The sequence below is a fragment of the Crocuta crocuta genome, unplaced genomic scaffold, assembly GCF_008692635.1.
Source record: "Crocuta crocuta isolate KB4526 unplaced genomic scaffold, BGI_CrCroc_1.0 scaffold318, whole genome shotgun sequence".
Taxonomy (NCBI): Eukaryota; Metazoa; Chordata; class Mammalia; order Carnivora; family Hyaenidae; genus Crocuta; species Crocuta crocuta.
In genome coordinates, this window is record NW_027531425.1 from 3,628,083 (window position 1) to 3,646,968 (window position 18,886).

At 39.2% G+C, this 18,886-nt stretch overlaps 1 protein-coding gene across 4 annotated transcripts in view; it reads right to left on the reverse strand.

Moving 5' to 3' along the window:
• PPP1R12B (protein phosphatase 1 regulatory subunit 12B) overlaps positions 1–18,886 on the reverse strand; it is a 203,499-nt gene that overhangs the window by 130,854 nt on the left and 53,759 nt on the right. For all 4 annotated transcript variants that reach the window (XM_077772123.1, XM_077772122.1, XM_077772126.1 and 1 more), the window contains exons 2-8: positions 17,507–17,637; positions 10,795–10,913; positions 6,322–6,481; positions 4,827–4,971; positions 4,499–4,573; positions 1,796–1,875; positions 1,000–1,139 (exon numbers count right to left, since the gene is read on the reverse strand). In XM_077772123.1, the coding sequence (XP_077628249.1) occupies positions 1,000–1,139; positions 1,796–1,875; positions 4,499–4,573; positions 4,827–4,971; positions 6,322–6,481; positions 10,795–10,913; positions 17,507–17,637 (850 nt within the window). The remainder of the gene's footprint in view (positions 1–999; positions 1,140–1,795; positions 1,876–4,498; positions 4,574–4,826; positions 4,972–6,321; positions 6,482–10,794; positions 10,914–17,506; positions 17,638–18,886) is intronic.

Genomic DNA, 18,886 nt, shown 5'->3' on the forward strand with positions numbered 1-18,886 from the left:
TTGACAGGTACTACACCAAGATTTCCAGAGTAGGCTGTACCTGCTTAATAACAGAAATACAAGGCTCCATGAGTAAAAGATCATCTCCTATGCTACCAACTTAGCTGGTGTTTATCTTTTCTATACAATCAATGGTTCTCTAATTGCCTTTGGTGACATTCAGTGAGCTAATACTAATACTACTAACACAAGTCTGTGAGTGCAGGACCCATGTACAGTAAAATCTTAGTTATCACTAACTTCTAATTATCCATGAGAGCTATTCTGTTGCAGTTGAGCCTCTATTCAGTAAAACCCAGTATTTCTTTCCTCGACATTTGCCTGACTATATATCAAAACCTATGGGTGATTTTATAGCACGTTGATCTGACCATGTTAAGCAGCTCGCTCTCACTGTTGGGCTTCCTGTCTTGCCATATAATAAACTCAAGAAGTACCATATGAAGCACATATAATTAAGAGTCATAAAGGTAAACGATTTTGTTCCTTTTTCAATCTTCAGCTCAGGAACTGAAGGAGCTTCACATAATCAGAAGGAAAAATAAAAAGGTCTTGGGATTCTGTTTAGGGAATCAGATGAACCTGAAAACTAAATGCAAATTTTCACCAGTTGGTTAAAGATACCTGACCAAATGTGCTTCTGCAAGATTTCCTCTCCTCAGTCTCCTAGCTACTGAATTCTGGAATATGGTCTCTCCATCCTACCAGCCCAAGGTCAGACAGATGGCTCCTTTGCATACACAAGAATTTTTTGTATATGTAGCCTTATCATATGGCTACATAGAAACTGGTAACTATTCTATTCTAATATAGCTCACTTCTGTTCTAACATAGCTCACAACTTCTACAACCAAGTTTTTACTCAAAATTTGATATCTTATCTTTGAAAACTAAACTTAAAACTCTTTTTGGAGTCCTCTGAGGCCTCCTGGCTGTGATGAGCCATGATCTCCTTGCATTATGGAAACAGGGTCTTTGCTATCAACATCTTTGCATTACCTGCCTCCTTCTCGGTTTCTGACTCAGAAGCTTCATCTTCACCTTCCTCCTCCTCTGAGCTGGAGCTGCTGGACTCTTTGTTTTCTTCCTCCATCTCTTGGGACTTGGGTATCTCTTCTTCGTAGAGCATCTTCTCTTTGCTAAATTAAAGAAGATGATGTGAGTGCAATTCAGAACTGGCAAACTATTTAAGTTCACTGACAATCAAGCATAAAGAGAACAAGTCTATAAACCCCTGTGTAGAAGCGATAACAGAAATACATCAAATCCTTCTAAATTCCAAATACTTTTGAGTCCTTGGGCTTTTGCAGACTAAGGTTTAGTATCTGACTTCAGAGTATGACTTAAGTAGATTTCACCTGTTCAACACACAGGAAAAAGGAAGGCTGTAAATCTTGATGGTGATGATGCAAGCAAATATGTTTTAAAAGTCATTTAACAAATGTTTACTGGGTACTTATTACATGCCAGAAATTATGCTTGGCCCTGGTATGGTAGTGAACAAAACACACACGGTCCCTTAGTTCACAGAACATATAGTTAGGGATGCAATGAGGACCAGGAACTCCTAAGCTAAAGGGGAAAATGTTGCACACAGTCTCGATTAATTTCTAAATTTAAAACACATTCGCCCATCCTCGGTGTTTCCCCATATCTCAATGCCACCTCCTTGCTCCTCAAATGTTCAAATACAGTTTCTATACTGTATAAACTCTCAAGCTAAGTATGTCACACACACACACAGCACCCACACACAGCAGAGCTCATCACATTTCTCAAGCTCTGAATGTCTTACTTCTTAAAGAGTCCACTCTGCAACTTGCTGTTCAGATCTGACTCAATGAGCTTATTCCGTGTCTCTTTTTCACTGCGAAGCTGGAAATTGAGAAAACAGTGGGAAAAGAGAAGAAGCTGACTATCGGTAAAAGTTAGCAGCAATGAGAACTCAAAATGGCACTGTCATTCTTAAGAAGACAGGACCAAAACCAAAAGGGGAAGAAAGAACTGAGAAAAAGAGAAATACATCAGTTGGGTCTCCTTAGAAGACAATGACAGAGAAACATCCTCATCCAAGGTAAGAGAAAAACCATGGTGTGAGAGGTTCAATAAAACTGCCCATATGAAATATCCAAACCCAATCTTCCAAAAAAGCCTGGCCTCTCGGGGCATTTGACTGGCTTAGTCGGAAGAGCATGCAACTCTTGATCTGGGGGTCATGACTTCGAGCCCCATGTTCGGTATAGAGATTACTAAAAAATAATAATAATAAACTTAAAAAAAAAAAAAGCCTGGCTTCTGGTGGATTAGAAAAAAAAAAGAAAGGAACTTTTAAAGAATTCATTATGACCACATACTGCATTAGGTTGTCAGTAGTTCTCAAGGAAAAAATAAACAGGTACTAAAGGGGAAATAAGCAGTGAGAATAAATCACCTGGTACTTAGGTACATGCTCTGCACAAAATGTGTTTCTATCCCTGGACCCAAGTTACTCAGGGAACAAAGGTAAACACCATTCCCAGTATAGAATTGTTATTTAGTGAAAACATTATTTATGTTCAGAAACCAAACCATGCTGGGTAAAGGATACACAGAAACTCTCTGTATTATTTTTACAACTTCTATGTGAGTCTAAAAATTATTTCAGAATAAAAAGTTTAAAAAACAACAAAAACCAGAGGTGCTGGATGGCTCAGTCGGCTGAGTGTCCAACTCTTGGTTTCAGCTCAGGTCATGATCTCAAGGTCAAGAGATCAGGCCCCAAGTCGGGGTCTGCACTGACAGAACAGAGCTTGTTTGGGATTCTTTCTTTCCCTCTGTCTCTCTGCCTCTCTCCTGCTCATGCTCTCTTACTCTTTCAAAATAAATAAATGGACTTAAAAAAAAAACAGCACCATCTCACTATGCAAAGTATACATCTTAGGAAGGTGGCCGCTGCTAAACAACAGCACCAATACTGTGTTTGCAAAGTCCTGAGTTTTAGTTTTGATTCCAGTTGCTCAGCTGTGGTTTGTCTGAGCTGTATGTATACAATTTTCCAATTAAGCCTTGAAGTGATGAGGATCTTCACTTTACCAGTGCAGACGTGGTGCTGAACATGTGCGAGGGAGACATGCTTGGTCTATCCCATCAGTGAACTATATAGTTCTTTCTTTCAGAACTGCTCTGGGTTTCTCTTATTGGTCCTAACCTTGAGTTCACGTGCCCTGAGCCATAATCATGCAAAGGAAAGCTAGCGATTTTTTTTCTGTTCCACTATCTTCAAACATCAGCCCTGATCATCAATAACTCATCTTTATTCTCCTTGCCCAAATTACTCATCCCACTTATGGGTAGAAAATGTGAATTATTTACAGCTTGTCTGTATATTGGGTGGGTTTTTTCATTCTGCAGTCTATATGTGGGCACCACACTTACATAGTTCTCCTATGTAGCACTAAGTAACATAATGGTATGTGCTGCCAAACACATGAGAAGGGAGAAGGGGACTGAATTCTGGATATCTGATGAATACTGAATAAGTATGAATCACTGACCGAGTAGTGTCCAAAGCCAAAAGGCAGTTTTAGTTTTGTGGCCTTGTTTGCTTTTTCAGAAAGAAATATATTCCCCTCTGCAGTGAATTTACTTTAAATAAAGATGTCCTTCCAGTCTAAGGGGAGAAAAAAAGTTATGAGATGTCCTCTACCCTCGTACTCCCTATTTAGAAAAAACTGATTTGAACATACCACATTCACTTTCTAAAACTCAAGGGTAATTATTATTTTGTTGTTCTTGTCATTTTGTAAAATAGATTTTATTTTATTTTCTTAATGCTTATTTATTTTTGAGAGGGGGGGGAAAAAAACGGGAGCAGGGGTGGAGGGCACAGAGAGAAAGGGAGATAGAAGATCCAAAGTAGGCTCTGTGCTAACAGCAGAGAGCCTGAGGTCGGGCTTGAACTCATGAACCATGAGATCATGACCTGAGCTGAAATCAAGAGTCGGATACTTAACCAACTGGGCTACCTAGGTGCCCCCGTTCTTGTCACTTTTGACTTCCAGCTGCCTGCAGGCTATCTTATAATGAGCAAACTTTAACAACAATGGTTTCTGGGATATCTTGTAACAGACTATTGTTAGTCCCAGAAGGGAACAACTACCATCTCTGAAATGCAGATATGTCCATTTCAGCTCTCAGTAGACAACTAAAACAAGTGATTGAGATATCTGTGGTGCACTGTGATAAAAGCTTTAGAAAGAAATGTTTATTTATTTATTTTTCAGAAAGAGAAAGAGAGAGAGCGTGCATGAGTGAGTGCCGGTGGGGGAGGGGCTGAGAGAGGGAGAGAGAGAATCCCCAGCAGGCTCCACTGTCAGCCCAGAGCCTGACTTGGGGCTCCAACCCACAAACAATGAGATCATGACCTGAGCTGAAATCAAGAGTTAGACACTTAACCGACTGAACCACCCAGGCGCCCCCACTGTTACAAAAGCTTTCAAAGCATTGACTGAAGACTCACCACATCCTGCTTCTTCTGGAGCATCTCCAAGTGCTCCACAAGACCCTCATCAGCCACATCAAATGGTGTCTGGCCCTGGTAGAGAAGAGGGGCACCGCGATCAACAGAAAACAGAAGAAGTGATCACACGACTTTATCGGAAAACGATTCAATAATCACTTTATACCTTTGTTCCAATTGATAGCTGCTTCCCTAACGAATCTATTCTCCATTATAATAACGCCTTCAACTAGCACAGAGGAAGAAACTTTTAAGTTTCTTTAAGCTTTTTGTTCGAGAGACCCAGCCACCAATCTCACTGCCCTTTTAGAAGGTCGGGCATACTAACCAGTTTGTTCCTGATATCCATATCACAGAGAGCTTCTGCCAGGATGGAGCAAGCCTCCTTCACACCCCAGTGTGCCGCAGCATGGAGGGGTGTCCAGCCATCATAATCCTGAACGTTGAGTTCATAGCCAGCCTGGATTAAAAGTCTAAGAAGAAAACCCCAAACAAGACATTTATACCCTCTATATTATAGTTTCCTGCCAAATAAACTATCCCCTAAATTGAGATTTCAGATTTTGGCCCTGAAACCACTGGGGTCGTGTGATTATTTCTGTCCTCTAAGGTACAGCTCAGTTTTCATAGTTACTACACTGAGAACCAATCATGGGTAACAGTTATCAACCCTCTCTGAAAGGTCATATGGCATTTCCCAGGCATACCCACGTTGCACCACACAAGAGAAGTATTTAGAAAGGTGTATACTTTTGAGATTAACCAAAGTCTTATTAAATTTGTCAAACCACATAATTCTGTTACAAGGTGTGTTTTCCACTTCTAGTGCAGGGAGAGAGAAACATGTAGGGTGAGAACCCAATTCTCTTCAGGGCACTTTACTTACTACCTTTCTAGTTGATCTTTCCAGGACCCCGCATGTTTTACTATAGGCTGTCACACTTCCAACTCTGCAAAGCATCTGCAGGGACTTCTTGCTAACTACAAAGCTATAATCTGTGTGCAAGGAGGAAGAAATGTAGGACTCCTGAGGCCCCAAACTGCACTGACCTGATTGAGGTTCCCTATACCGCAGGCCTCCAGACACTTTCTAAGAAGTTAAGTGTAGAGAATGACACTCATATTCTGCTTACTTCTTAGAAAGTATCTGGAGGCCCGTGATACAAGGAACCTCAAACAGGCCAGTGAAACCCCACAGTGGGTGGAATATGAAGCACTGGAAGAATCTGGCCACAACTACACAGACAGTATATTAGCTACCCATGATTAGGGAAAGCCTGTCAACAGTAAGTACCAAGAGCTACATGGAGCATGTGTGGATGTAAGGAAAAATGGAACAGGCAGAGGAGTAGAGTCTAACTCCCTTATATAAGTTTAACTCTCCTACTCTAGCTGGACACGGCACACTCAAGACCTGTAAAGTTAATCTAAAGAGTCCAAAGAAATGATATGTGTCCAAAAAGGACCAAAATGACCTGACAGGAACGATTCTGTCCTATATTACATGCCACCGAAGGAGGAGACTGCAGGGAAAGTAATGATAAATCACAGAGCTGAAGAGATCACGTAGAGTCATCTTTTAGGCCAGTCTACCTCAACTCTGCCTGCATGTCAGTGAGAAGCTAAAGTGATAGTAGGAGGGTGGGAGACCATTGGTGGATTAATATCAGCAAGAGATGTAAGAAGAGACTGCATGATCAGAGAGGAAAACAATAAAGAAGGAAACACAACACAGTTGAAAATCTAATTCAGCCCCTGCTTCCAAAACCCAGCTCATCTTCTCCTGGTCTAGCAAACTCCCGACTGAGGGAAATGGACAATACCTGAGGACCTCAGAGTAGCCCTTGGCAGCCGCGACATGGAGGGCTGTGGCCCCTGAACGAGGCTGCCTTACATCTTCTATTTTCCCACTGTTGAGCCACTGGCGGGCATCCTGTAGCAACTGTTGTTCTTCTTCTTTTCTTGACTGCTCTAGATCAACTCCTGCAGAAACCAGATAGCCAGCATTACTAAACGTCCACCTAAATCTGGCAGGATGTTTTCCATAGATTCTAAACACATCATAGGGGCACCTGGGTGTATCAGTCGGTTAAGCGTCCAACTTCGGCTCAGATCATGATCTCATGGTTCGTGGGTTCGAGCCCCACATCAGGCTCTGTCCTGAGAGCTAGCTCAGAGCCTGGAGCCTGTTTCAGATTCTGTATCTCCCTCTCTCTCTGACCCTCCCCTGCTCACACAGTCTCTCTCTCTCTCCCCCTCTCAGAAATAAATAAAACATTAAAAATTTTTTTAAAAATAAAATAAAAAATAAACACACCATAAATAAAACCACAAATAACACTTTAGTCACCAAATTGGGTATTCATCAAATTTACTCTTTATTTAGAAGAGCAATGACATTTATACACATATTCGTTGTTTTACCAGGGTCAAATCATCATTTTAAGGACACTAGTTGGGATGAGCACTAGGTGTTATATGTAAACCAACTTGACAATAAATTATTTAAAATAAAGTAAAATAAAAAAATAAGCACTGTGTGATGGCAGATCCATTAAAGGAACATACTTCAACTTGTTTTCAGTTTTAAGAGCATAAAGACCAAAGGGACATTAGTTTTGTATTATAATAGATGTACAATGCTGTACAATTCAAAGACCTTCTACATGTTATATACCATGTTAGTTTGCCAACAATCCTTTGAGTTAAATATAACAAATCACTAACACCATTTAGAAGATGAGGAACTAAGTATAGAAAGGTGAAGTGTCTTTGCTCAAGGCCACAGATTACATCAGAGCTGCTGCTAGAACTCCAACATCCTAGGTCCCTGTCTGTTGCTCTTTTCCACTTACTACACCATAAGGTTGGTAACAAAAAATCTTGGTTTCACGGAGCATCTGGGTGGCTTAGTCTGTTGAGCATCTGACTTCAGCTCAGGTCATGATCTTTTGGTCCGTAAGTTCAAGCTCCACATCGGGCTCACTGCTGTCAGCCTGTCAGTGCAGAGCCCACTGTGGATCCTCTGTACCCTTCTCTTTGCTCCTCCTCCACTTATGCTCCCCCCAAAATAAATATATTTTTAAAAATCTTGGTTTCAGGCATGATATACTTTAAAAAATAATCTACCTCTAATGTTCATTTCCACATGGAGGGAAATACACTGACCTGAAGCTATAGAATATAGAGCAGCTGAGTAGGTCACATGTAGTTAAAACCTCCAAGGGAATGTAGCTTTTGTTCCACTTTAAAACATTATGGGGGAACTCCCAAAAGTTCCTCCTTTTGGCCAACAACTCTCCAACATCTGTGCCAGTGAAAAGGGGCTAGGCTGGGGCCTTCCCCCTTATACAAGATAATGACATGTACCAAATACAAGCATACCCATCCAAAGAGTTTTATACCCCCAAGCAGGCTTTATCTGTGCTTGGTCTACTCTCTTCCAACTCACTTCCTAAATGAGAACCCGTGAATTACCTAAGGATTATCTGTCTGATTTGGGGAGACAGATGGGGTAGAAGGGTAAGCAATTTATTTTATTTCCTTTTTTTTTCCAGTGTCACTGAGATACAATAGATATATAATACTATGTAAGTTAATTTTTCCAACATGTTGATTTGATACTGACATACTGCAAAATGATCACTACAATAAAGTCAGTTAACAACCCCATCACCTCACGTAATTACCATTTCTTTTTTGTGGTGGGAACATTTAAGGTCACTTAGCAACTTTCAGTTTCATAATACAGTGTTGTTAATTATAGTTACCATGCTGTACATCAGATCCACAGAACTTATTTAATAACCAGAAGCCTGTACCCTTTCTTTGACCAGTATTTCCCTTTTTGTCCCCATCCACAGCCCCCGGAAACCACTATTCTCCTCTCCATTTCTACAATATCAAACAATATTTGTTTCTTTCCCTGTCTGACTTATTTCACTTAGCATAACCCACTTATTTCACTTAGCGTGAGGCCTATCCATGTTGTCGTACATATCAATATTTCCTCCTTTCTCACGGCTAAATAATATTCCACGTAATACATATATGTATATGTATATGTATATACAGTATATACTCTGAGCTGTCAGCACAGAGCCTGATGGGAACTCAAACACACAAACCATGAGATCATGACCTGAGCTGAAGTTGGAGCCCAAACAACTGAGCCACCCAGGCGCCCCTCAAGATATTTTTAAATTTTTCCTTTGATTTCTTCTTTGACCCACTGGTTGTTCAGTAACATGCTGTTTAATCCCCACGTATTTATGAATTTTCCAGTTTTCCTCTTGTTATTGATGGAATGTTCTGTATATGTCTAGTAGGTCCATAGCGTCTAAAGTATAGTTCAAGTCCAATGTTTCCTTGTTGATTTTCTGTTTGGATGACCTATCCATTGCTGAAAGTGGGAGACTTCAGTACTATTGTCAAAATAGACATAATACAATATATCTATTTTTCCCTTCAGATCTGTCAGTATTTGTTTAATACAGTTAGATGTACCAAAGTTGGGTACATATGTATATATGACTATTATATCCTCTTATTGGGTTAAAAGGAATATCTAATTTAGAACATACCAGAGTTCCATGCAAAGAGTAAACTGTCATGCTGCAAAGTTAAGTATACATTTGAATACTTCTTCCAACAGAGCATACTCCTTAACTGAAGAGTCAGAAATCAAAATAGATTGCATTGAATGTGTAGACTGCTTTGGGTATTAATGACATTTTAACTATATTTATTCTTCCAATCCATGAGCATGGAATGTTTTTCCATTTCTTTGTGTCTTCTTCAATTTCCTTCATAAGTTTTCTATAGTTTTCATCATACAGATCTCTTGTATCCTTGGTTAGGTTTATTCCGAGGTATTTTATGGTTTTTTGTGCAATTGTGAATGGGANCAACATGGATGGAACTTGAGGGTGTTATGCTGAGCAAAATAAGTCAGGCAGAAAAGGACAGATACCATATATTTGCACATATAGGAGGTTTAGGAAGCACTTAACGGAGGACTGTGGGGGAGAAGAAGAGGAAAAATAGTGGGGGAGAGGGAGGGAGCCAAATTATAAGAGACTCTTGAATGCTGAGAACAAACTGAGGGCTGATGAGGGTGGGGGCAAGGGGAAGGGGGTGATGGGCATGGAGGAGGGCACTTGTGGGGATGAGCACTGGGTGTTATATGGAAACCAACTTCACAATAAACTATTTAAAAAATAAAATAAAATAAATATTTAAAAAAAAGAAATCAAAATAGAAAAGTTGGTTTCTTAAATCAAGGCTATTTTTAAAACCCCAGTTTGTTTAAAAAAGAAAAAAAGTTTTTGTAAATTGTGATGCCAATCTTTGGATAAGGGTAGGTGGGACTGAATGGTAAACTAAGTATAAAGCTCTTCAATTCAAAGGGCACAAAAATTACACACAGGAAGGCAGTAAAAACAAGTATTTATTGCCCTAGAACATCATTATTTTAAGGTAGGCATTGGCACATTTTTTATAAAAAGCCAGATATCATATATTTTCAGCTCTGTGAGTCATTCAGTCTGTTCAACTCTTCCATGGTAGTGCAAATGCAGCTTTGAATATTATGTAAACAAATGGATGTGGCCAGAATTGGCCCGCCTATTCTAAAGGATCATATCAGGAAAGGCCACTGGAGCTAAATCTTTTGGAATGAAGTGCAGACTGTGGGTAAAGTAGTTTAACAGAAAAACAAAAACTCACTACAAATCATGTCCACAAAGTTTCTTGATAGTTCTAGTAAACTTCCTAAAACCTGTCCTCCCTGCAATCTATTTGTAATTTTGTTTTTTTAAAGAACCTAGAGACCTTCAGGAAAATCCTGACCTATTCTCTGATATGGATTCTTCTGGAAATTGAGTCATAAACAGAAATTGGGCCATACTCAAATTTACATTGTATATTATCCTTTCTTTGCACTTCATAATGTGTAGCAAAACACCATGTATATTCAGTGAGAAATGTTCATGCTCCTCGTCAGTCTAATTTGTATTATCAAAGAATAATCAGGTCACTCCCAACTATACAATGGGTATACATCCTCAGATATGGCAAAAATAAGGAATGGCTGGTCATCTTTTGGCATTTGGCCTATTCTTGTGTGAGTTCTTAAGAGGATACAGGACGCTGGTGATTGATGACTAAATGCCGTGCAGACAGATCTAATCCTCTCCTATCATATGATAATGAAAAGCTCTTTACAGCAAAGGGATTATTTTCTAAGTGGCAATGTCTGAAAGTCTCTCCTGGCCCCCTCTAATCACTTAGCTTACCTTGCTTCTTCACTTGTTCCAGAAGAAGATCCTTCATGGCAGGCTCTTCTGCAAGGTCAGACGGGACTTCACCTTCACTATTCACAATACCCACACTGGCTCCATGGTTGATGAAATACCTGTAGACAAGATCCAGGATCTACATTATCTGTCAATTTAATGTCAATTTAAACACATGCATCTGGTTTTCAATTCAGAGCAAGGCCACTGTTTTGAGGTTTTAAATATGGTCCCAGGTAATGTGTTCCATTATTAATTTCTAACTCCATTAGCCTTCAATAATTAGAACTGGAAGCTTCTCTATTTCCTGATGAGCAATGCCAACAAACAGAATTTCTTTCACACTCATATTCCTAACTTCCACCCTCTCACTCCCATTGGATAGCAAGAGACTTTATAAATACCATCAGGAAGATATGCAGCCCTAAAATTTCACCTACCATCCTTGAGGTCCAAACAGATTCCCAAAAGGATTTATTATGCTTGTAATATTGAGAATGAGAGCTCTCAGAAGATATGTAACTTTCTCAAATGACACATTAGAATATATTAAGTAGTGTTGGGGTATGAAAACAGGAAAATAATGAATTAAAATGTGCATGAATCTGTGTAAATCATGCATGAATCTGTGTAAATCTGTGTAAATCCACAATACCTCTCTCTTCAACCAGCCATCCACATGAAATGTTCTACACTCTAACAGAAAACTAAATTACTAAAGAAATAAATAAATTCTAAACAGATTTTGTATTGAAATACAATACTCAATCCTGAGAAAGAAAGGTCTGATCATTTTAATACCTTAAATGGATCGTTTTTGATTTTCAAAGTGCTTCCAGATAAAATTACATAACGAGTCAGAAAATTTTATGAAATAGATGATATGTAAGTAGCACTACCTTCACGAGAAACTGAGGCTCATCTATGTTGAGTAATTTTTAAAAAATCATACAGGTGGCAAATGACAGAGGCGATGGCCTCAGTCTTCCATCTTTAAGTCTAGTTCAGGGGCGCCTGGGTGGTTCAGTCGGTTAGGCATCCGACTTCAGCTCAGGTCATGATCTCATCGTCCGTGGGTTCGAGCCCCGCATCGGGCTCTCTGCTGGCAGCTCAGAGCCTGGAGCCTGCTCTGGGTTCTGTGTCTCCCTCTTTCTCTGTCCCTCACCAGCTCGTGCTCTATCTCTCTCTGTCTCAAAAATAAATAAACATTAAAAAAAAATTTTTTTTTTAAAGTCTATTTCATCTGTTCTGGATTAAGATGCTTTTGGGCTAGTGAGAATCCCAGTAATGCTGGGAACTCTAACAAATACTCAAAAGTATTTAAAGGAAAAATCAGATTTCAACAATTTGGTGAGCATTTATTGGACCCCTACTATGTTTAAAGCACCATATTTTAGATACCGTAGGGGATTTTCAAGAGATCAATATATGGTCATCTCCCTTCAGAGACTTGGCAAAAGAGAAAGAATCAATAAAGATCATATTAAAGTCATGTTTTTGCTTTCTCAGTGCCTAGTACATGGTGTAACAGAGCCTCAATAAATGTTTTTAATTTATCGATCAATTGCACATATATAAAGTGCAAAAACATTTACAATTCATCTAATTTTAGTTGTCTCCATCCTTCCCTCACAGTCTCAGAGGAAGACAGACTTTTTTCAGTTCAAAAGTTAATATTAGGGGCGCCTGGGTGGCTTAGTCGGTTAAGCGTCCGACTTTCGCTTAGGTCATGATCNAAAAAAAGTTAATATTCTCTCTATACATTCTTAATTTTATCAAGTACCAGTCAGTCCTCTGTCCATCAATTATGCCTTCATTTCCACATATTCAATAGCTTCTCTTCTGGTTCCTCAACTTCAGGCCAGAGGAATATTCAACTACACCTCCCCCACCCTGAAAAATCAAAATGGAAATAATCTACATAGTGAGCATTCAATAAATGCTTTTTGTATTGAACTGCACGCTAAACTTTAATCAAACTGAACCACTGAATGTTGCCAAACACATCCCACTCTCACTCAGCTCTCTTCCACAGCTCAAGTAGTTTCCTCCAACTGGATGAAACATGCTTCCTTTATCCCTTACCTTCTAGAAACTTTCCATATCTTTCGAGATCCATTTAAAATGCTTTTGCCTCCCTCCTACACTGTGGGTGGGAATGTAAACTGGTACAGCCCCTCTGGAAAACAGTGTGGAGGTTCCTCAGGAAACTAACAATAGAACTCCCCTATGACCCAGCAATAGCACTGCTAGGAATTTACCCAAGGGATACAGGAGTGCTGATGCATAGGAGCACATGGACCCCAATGTTCATAGCAGCACTCTCCACAATAGCTAAAACATGGAAAGAGCCTAAGTGTCCATCAACGGATGAATGGATCAAGAAGATGTGGTTTATCTATACCATGGAATACTACATGGCAATGAGAAACAATGAAATCTGGCCATGTGTAGCAACATGGATGGACCTTGAGGGTGTTATGCTGAGCGAAATAAGTCAGGCAGAGAAGGACAAATATCATATGTTTGCACGTATAGGAGGATTAGGAGGAACTTGACGGAGGAACAAGGGGGAGAAGAAGGGCGGAAATGGTGGGGGAAAGGGAGAGAGGCAAACCATGAGAGACTCTTGAATGCTGACAAAAACTGAGGACTGATGGATGTGGGGGGGAGGGGGGATGGGCATGGAGGAGGACACTTGTGGGGATGAGCACTGAGTGTTATGTGGAAACTAATTTGACAATAAACTATTTGTAAAAAAAAAAAAAAAAAAAAAAAAGCTTTTGCCTTCATGTAGCCTTTGCCTGTGCTCAACAACTGAATTTTCTGTCTCCTTCCTATAAGTCCATGCTCTCCCCTGAGACCTCCCCAGCTCTAATTCTGGACCTCTGCCATGACACTATTGATACAACTGCCCAATCAGGCTGAAAGTTACTGGAGGGCAAGAACTATGTCTTCCTCACTGTTATTGCCAGGACATCATGACATTGTCTCTCTTCTCTTGGCACTCCATAAATATTACCTGAAATAAATGAAACATCTTAACTACTCTGACATCTATTCCCTCTCTTATTCTTATTGGACCAGGCACAATGTCACTTGGGTATACAGGCGTCTCCGTTTTTCCCTCTTCCGACATGTTCTTATCCCAATGATCAAAAGACTCATTTCTAGAAAGCAATCTGGCTCACCATAACTCAGAGATTATTGTTAAGCAAAGCTACCTTCCTAGACCATTTTTAGGGAAAAGTAAAAACCTATTTAGTTTCACCTGAATTCAGAATTTCACCTTTCACCTGAATAAGTATCAATCTATAAAGTAATACTTTCTTTACCCCCAAGAATCTTTATAGTTACCAAGAGGTTCAGAACTACCCACTAGCAAAATAAATATGCCCTTTAGAAAATAAAGTCTCCCTATTCTCCGTTAACTCATCACTGATATAAAGTATTTTTACTAATATCTAAAGGAGAAAGAAAGAAAATGTAATGTATTTAAAAACTCAGAATAAATTAGCATCCCAATAGACTATAAAGCCAAACTAAATGCTGTACCCTTGGGTCAATCTGCTGCATCTAAGTTAAACACTTACTGGTAATAAAAACATAAAACATCCAGCTAACTAGCAATAAGACTTAACTCAAAATTAAAATGAGAAAAATAATAGCCTCCAAACCTCTCTTTAAAAATATATTATACCAACTTCAAATATGAGACAAAAAGATAATGGAACATGAAATCGAATACACATGGATTCTTCCTAGAAAGCTAGTCTGCCTTTTGTTTGTTTCTACTCCCTCAAAATTTAGAATTCCTATGATTCTGAGAATAAGAGTGTAAAATTTAAGAGCTTTAAGATAAAAAAAAAAAAAAGACAAAGTGACCAAGGGCTAATCTTATCTAAAACACTGTTCATAGGCCCAAAGGTAAAGTAACCAAAATGAGTAATATAAGCAGTGAGGTTTTTTCCATTGCACAGAAAATAACGCTACATATTGCAAATAAATAAATAATGACAACGTCAAAACTTTTCTCATAATGATATGCATAATGAAAGATAAATTAAAGAAAGCCATCCCTACCACTCCACCCACGCAATAGATTCTAGTCTAGATCATCTCCCTCCCAGTCATACTTTCATTTTACTAATGGGTAATAATTTGTATGAGGAAATAGTAACTCTCACCGATTCCTTTCACTCAAGGTAATATTTATTTGGGCAGGAGACTGTTGAATTTTGAACTTATTTCCAAAGGAGTTGTGTTCATCCAGAAAGATGAATTAAAGAAACCACTGTAAAAAAGCATTTACAAACATTCTCTGTACTCAGCTTCACAAAAGGAGAAAAAAGAAAGAGACTCCATGGATAATGCCAACACAAGTGATCCTAATTCTAAGCATGAGCTCTGCTTGTTACCTTCCAATGGAAAAAAAAAGTGAAATTCTTGAATGTAATGAGATTTGGCAACTCAAAAATCACAAACAAGCCACCTTAACAAATAATGAAATATAAAAAATGAGGTGCTAACATGTTCTATGACTGTTTCTTAGACAAATTTTTAAAGTAAAAATTGAAATTTATGAGGAAGCCACCTTAACTCTTAGACATCAGATTGTTGGCATTAGTGGGTAAGGCTGAGAATCAGAGCCTTTTCTAGGAGACCCTGAAAAGAGGACAGCCTAAGGGATGAAGAGGTGGCTGACTTTTACTAAATTAGAACAGAGTAGAGAACTGAGGCTGAAGAAAACTGCATTGTTTGCTTCTGTTGGCTTTGGGGCCAATCCCGTTGTCCACTTTTTAGAACAAGCAGCCCAGTCAAACACCAGCGGGGCTGCCTAGTGTTTCTCTGGCTCTGTGTCCCCCTTTGTTTAACTTCTCCCACTGAGCATCCCTGGCTTGAAAGCAAAACAGAGACACAGGCTCTCCCCCAGGAAACCTGGGTAAATCAGATTCTGCGGGAAGCCATTCCCAGGCCTCTACATAGCTGCCAACATAATTCTCCCTGCTGTTTGCTGAATAAGAGAAATACAATAGAGTTCTAATTATATGTAAAAGAGTCTGAAAACAAGCATCCGATTTTTCAAAGGATCACAGAATATCATTTTATTTAGTGAATTTATGTTACCAACCTAAATTTACTCTCATCTGTAGAATATACTCAATTGCCTCATTTTAAAGATGTTTCAGGGGCACCTGGGTGGCTAAGTTGGTTAACCGGCCAACTTTGGCTCAGGCCATGGTCTTGTGGTTCATGAGTTTGAGTCCCGCATCGGACTCTGTGCTGACAGCTGGAGCCTGGAGCCTGCTTTTCTCTCTGTCTCCTCTTTCTCTGCCCCTCCCCTGCTCATGCTTTCTCTCTTTCTATCTCTCTCAGAAAATGAATAAATGAGGGGCGCCTGGGTTGCTCAGTTGGTTGAGCGTCCAACTTCAGCTCAGGTCATGATCTCATGGTTCGTGAGTTCGAGCCCTGCGTCGGGCACCGTGCTGACAGCTTGGAGCCTGGAGCCTGTTTCAAATTCTGTGACTCCCTCTCTTTCTGTCCCTCTCCCGCTCACTTGCTCTCTCTCTCTTTCTCAAAAATAAACATTTAAAAAAATTTTTTTAATTATAGAAAAATGAATAAATGTTAAAACAAAGTTTTTTTTTTAAAGATGTTTCAACTGCTGAAGTCTCTTTCCTATTTGAAAATAACCTTGGGTGGCTGGCTGGCTCAGTCAGTGAAGCATTCAACTCTTGATCTCTGGGTCATGACTTCGAGCCCCACGTTGGGCATAGACATTACTTTAAAATATGTAAACATAAAAATAAAATAAAAATAAACATAAACTTCATTCCTTCATTCAACACTTATTTAGTACCTCTTATATCCTAGATACTATGTGGTCAGGATTCTTCTGTCCAAGACTGGAACAACTAGTTGTCAGGGAGGTCAGGAGCCACTTGTGTGTCTTAATAAACATACCATTCAACTAATGTGGAGAACAAACACATGTCAGTCCCCACCCTTCCTTTGTTCCAGATTTAGTCTCATTCTTTTGCTATTAACCACATAGGTATTGTGATCAGCATGTCAGGTATTCTCCACCTTTATTTGTACTGAACATGGATGTTTTTCTTCTTCTTTTTAATGTTTACTTATTTATTTTTGAGAGAGAGAGAGAGCGCACAGTGGAGGGGCAGAGAGAGGAGACAAGAGACAGAGAGTCCCAAGTAGGCTTTGCACTGTCAGCACAGCTCGATGCAGGGCTCGAACTCACGAACTGTGGGCTCATGACCTGAAACCAAAATCAAGAATCGGATGCTTAACCAACTGAGCCACCCAGGCACCCCACTGATTGTTTTTTCTTAAACGATAAAACAAGTTTACAAGGAAGTCCAGGAACAATTTCGAGGCCTGCCCGCATATGTTATAGTTGCTAGAAAAGCGACCCAGCTAGCGCAACAGGCAGAAGTCACCTCTAAACAGTCCAATAAATAGGAGTTTCCTGAAAGTAGAAGCACACAAAAAATTTCAACTAAAATCTGTGGATTTTAGCAGCTATATATATATATACATATAAAATAGTATCAATATTCCTTAAAAATAATTCAACTTCCTGCTTTGATAATTTGTAGCAGAAATTACAACTATTTATGAATTCAAAGTTTTAAGAGAAGAAGAGAAATGAAGGCTACTCCTACAAAGAGTCCAAACCCACACAGAGACTCACTCTGCTATGTTGAGATAGCCACAGGAGGCTGCTGCATGAAGGGGTGTCCAGCCTTCGTTGTCCTGCTGGTTTACATTGGCTCTGTTCTCCACCAGAAACTTCACCATGTCCAAATTTTCATCAATACAGGCCTGAAAAGAAAAGTCCATTCATTCACTCGACAAGTACTTACTGAGTTCTACTATGTGCCAGACACTGCTCTGGGCATTGACAGTACTTTAGTTGTAATGATATATTAATTTCTATTTCTTGCATACTGCTATGAGTGTCCAGAGGATGACTTCGAGGCTTTGTAATCTTATGCGAACCCCTGAATTGTCTTCATGCTTCAATATCTCAGCTGTGAAATAGGTATACTGATACTTAATCTTATTTACAGTACTGTTAGGATTGATTGTGAAAGTGATTTCTAAAGTACTTCAAATATGTGAGTTGTTTATCATCATACTATAAAAAAGAGAACATGTTAGAAATTGCTAATTGGCTTATGACTTTTAAAAGAAAATAGTCATACAGAATCAAATGTAATTTTCTCAGTGGGAAGCTATAGTTTAAGATTCTAGGGTTGCCAAACAATCCCTGTTTTGGTGAGAAAGGAAGAGGTGATCACTTCAAACAAATGTATTTTCTTTTCATGTATTTTCTGAATGGCTCCAACCAACATGGCAGAGTATGTTTGTAGTGATGGATGGTTACAGGGATCCTTAGCTGCTCATCTCACAATTAGGAGAAAGCAGAGGAGCTCTTTGAATAGAAACTTCAGGCCTACCATAGGCCTAAAAGAAACAGCCACAAATAGCAATGAGATCTGTAGACCCAAAGGCTGTCTTAATATATGTACATAATAAAAAGGAGGAAAATGCCCACATTAATAAAGCTCATCATTATCAGGGCTTTGATCGTTCCCAAACAGTTGGAATAATTCAGAACCTAGAAACAAATGAGACTCCTTTTTTAATGCCACAAAGTAAGAAAAATCCATTGACAGAGTCTCAGATTCTGCAGCGCAGCTAATATTTAAGAAACTACTACTTGTTGGGAGTTTTAGTATAATATCCAAGAAGAGTATCCACAACTGTCTGTACAGGCTATTAAAATACTACTCCCTTTTCCAAATATAAATATGGGACTTAAGTAGTACACATCTTACCAAGAAAACTCATGGGAACTCCCTCTAGAGATAAACCTCATGTCATTATGCCTAGAAACAGGGGCGTGGATGAACAAAGGATGATTCACTTTGGATGAAAATTTAATTAGGTAATCCTAGTTACAAAAAGCATCTTTGTTCATTTTTCCCATTTGATACTCTTTTTACAGTTACTAAGATTGGCTAACAGATCAGCCTAGATTTGATTTGATGCAATATAATATATTCCT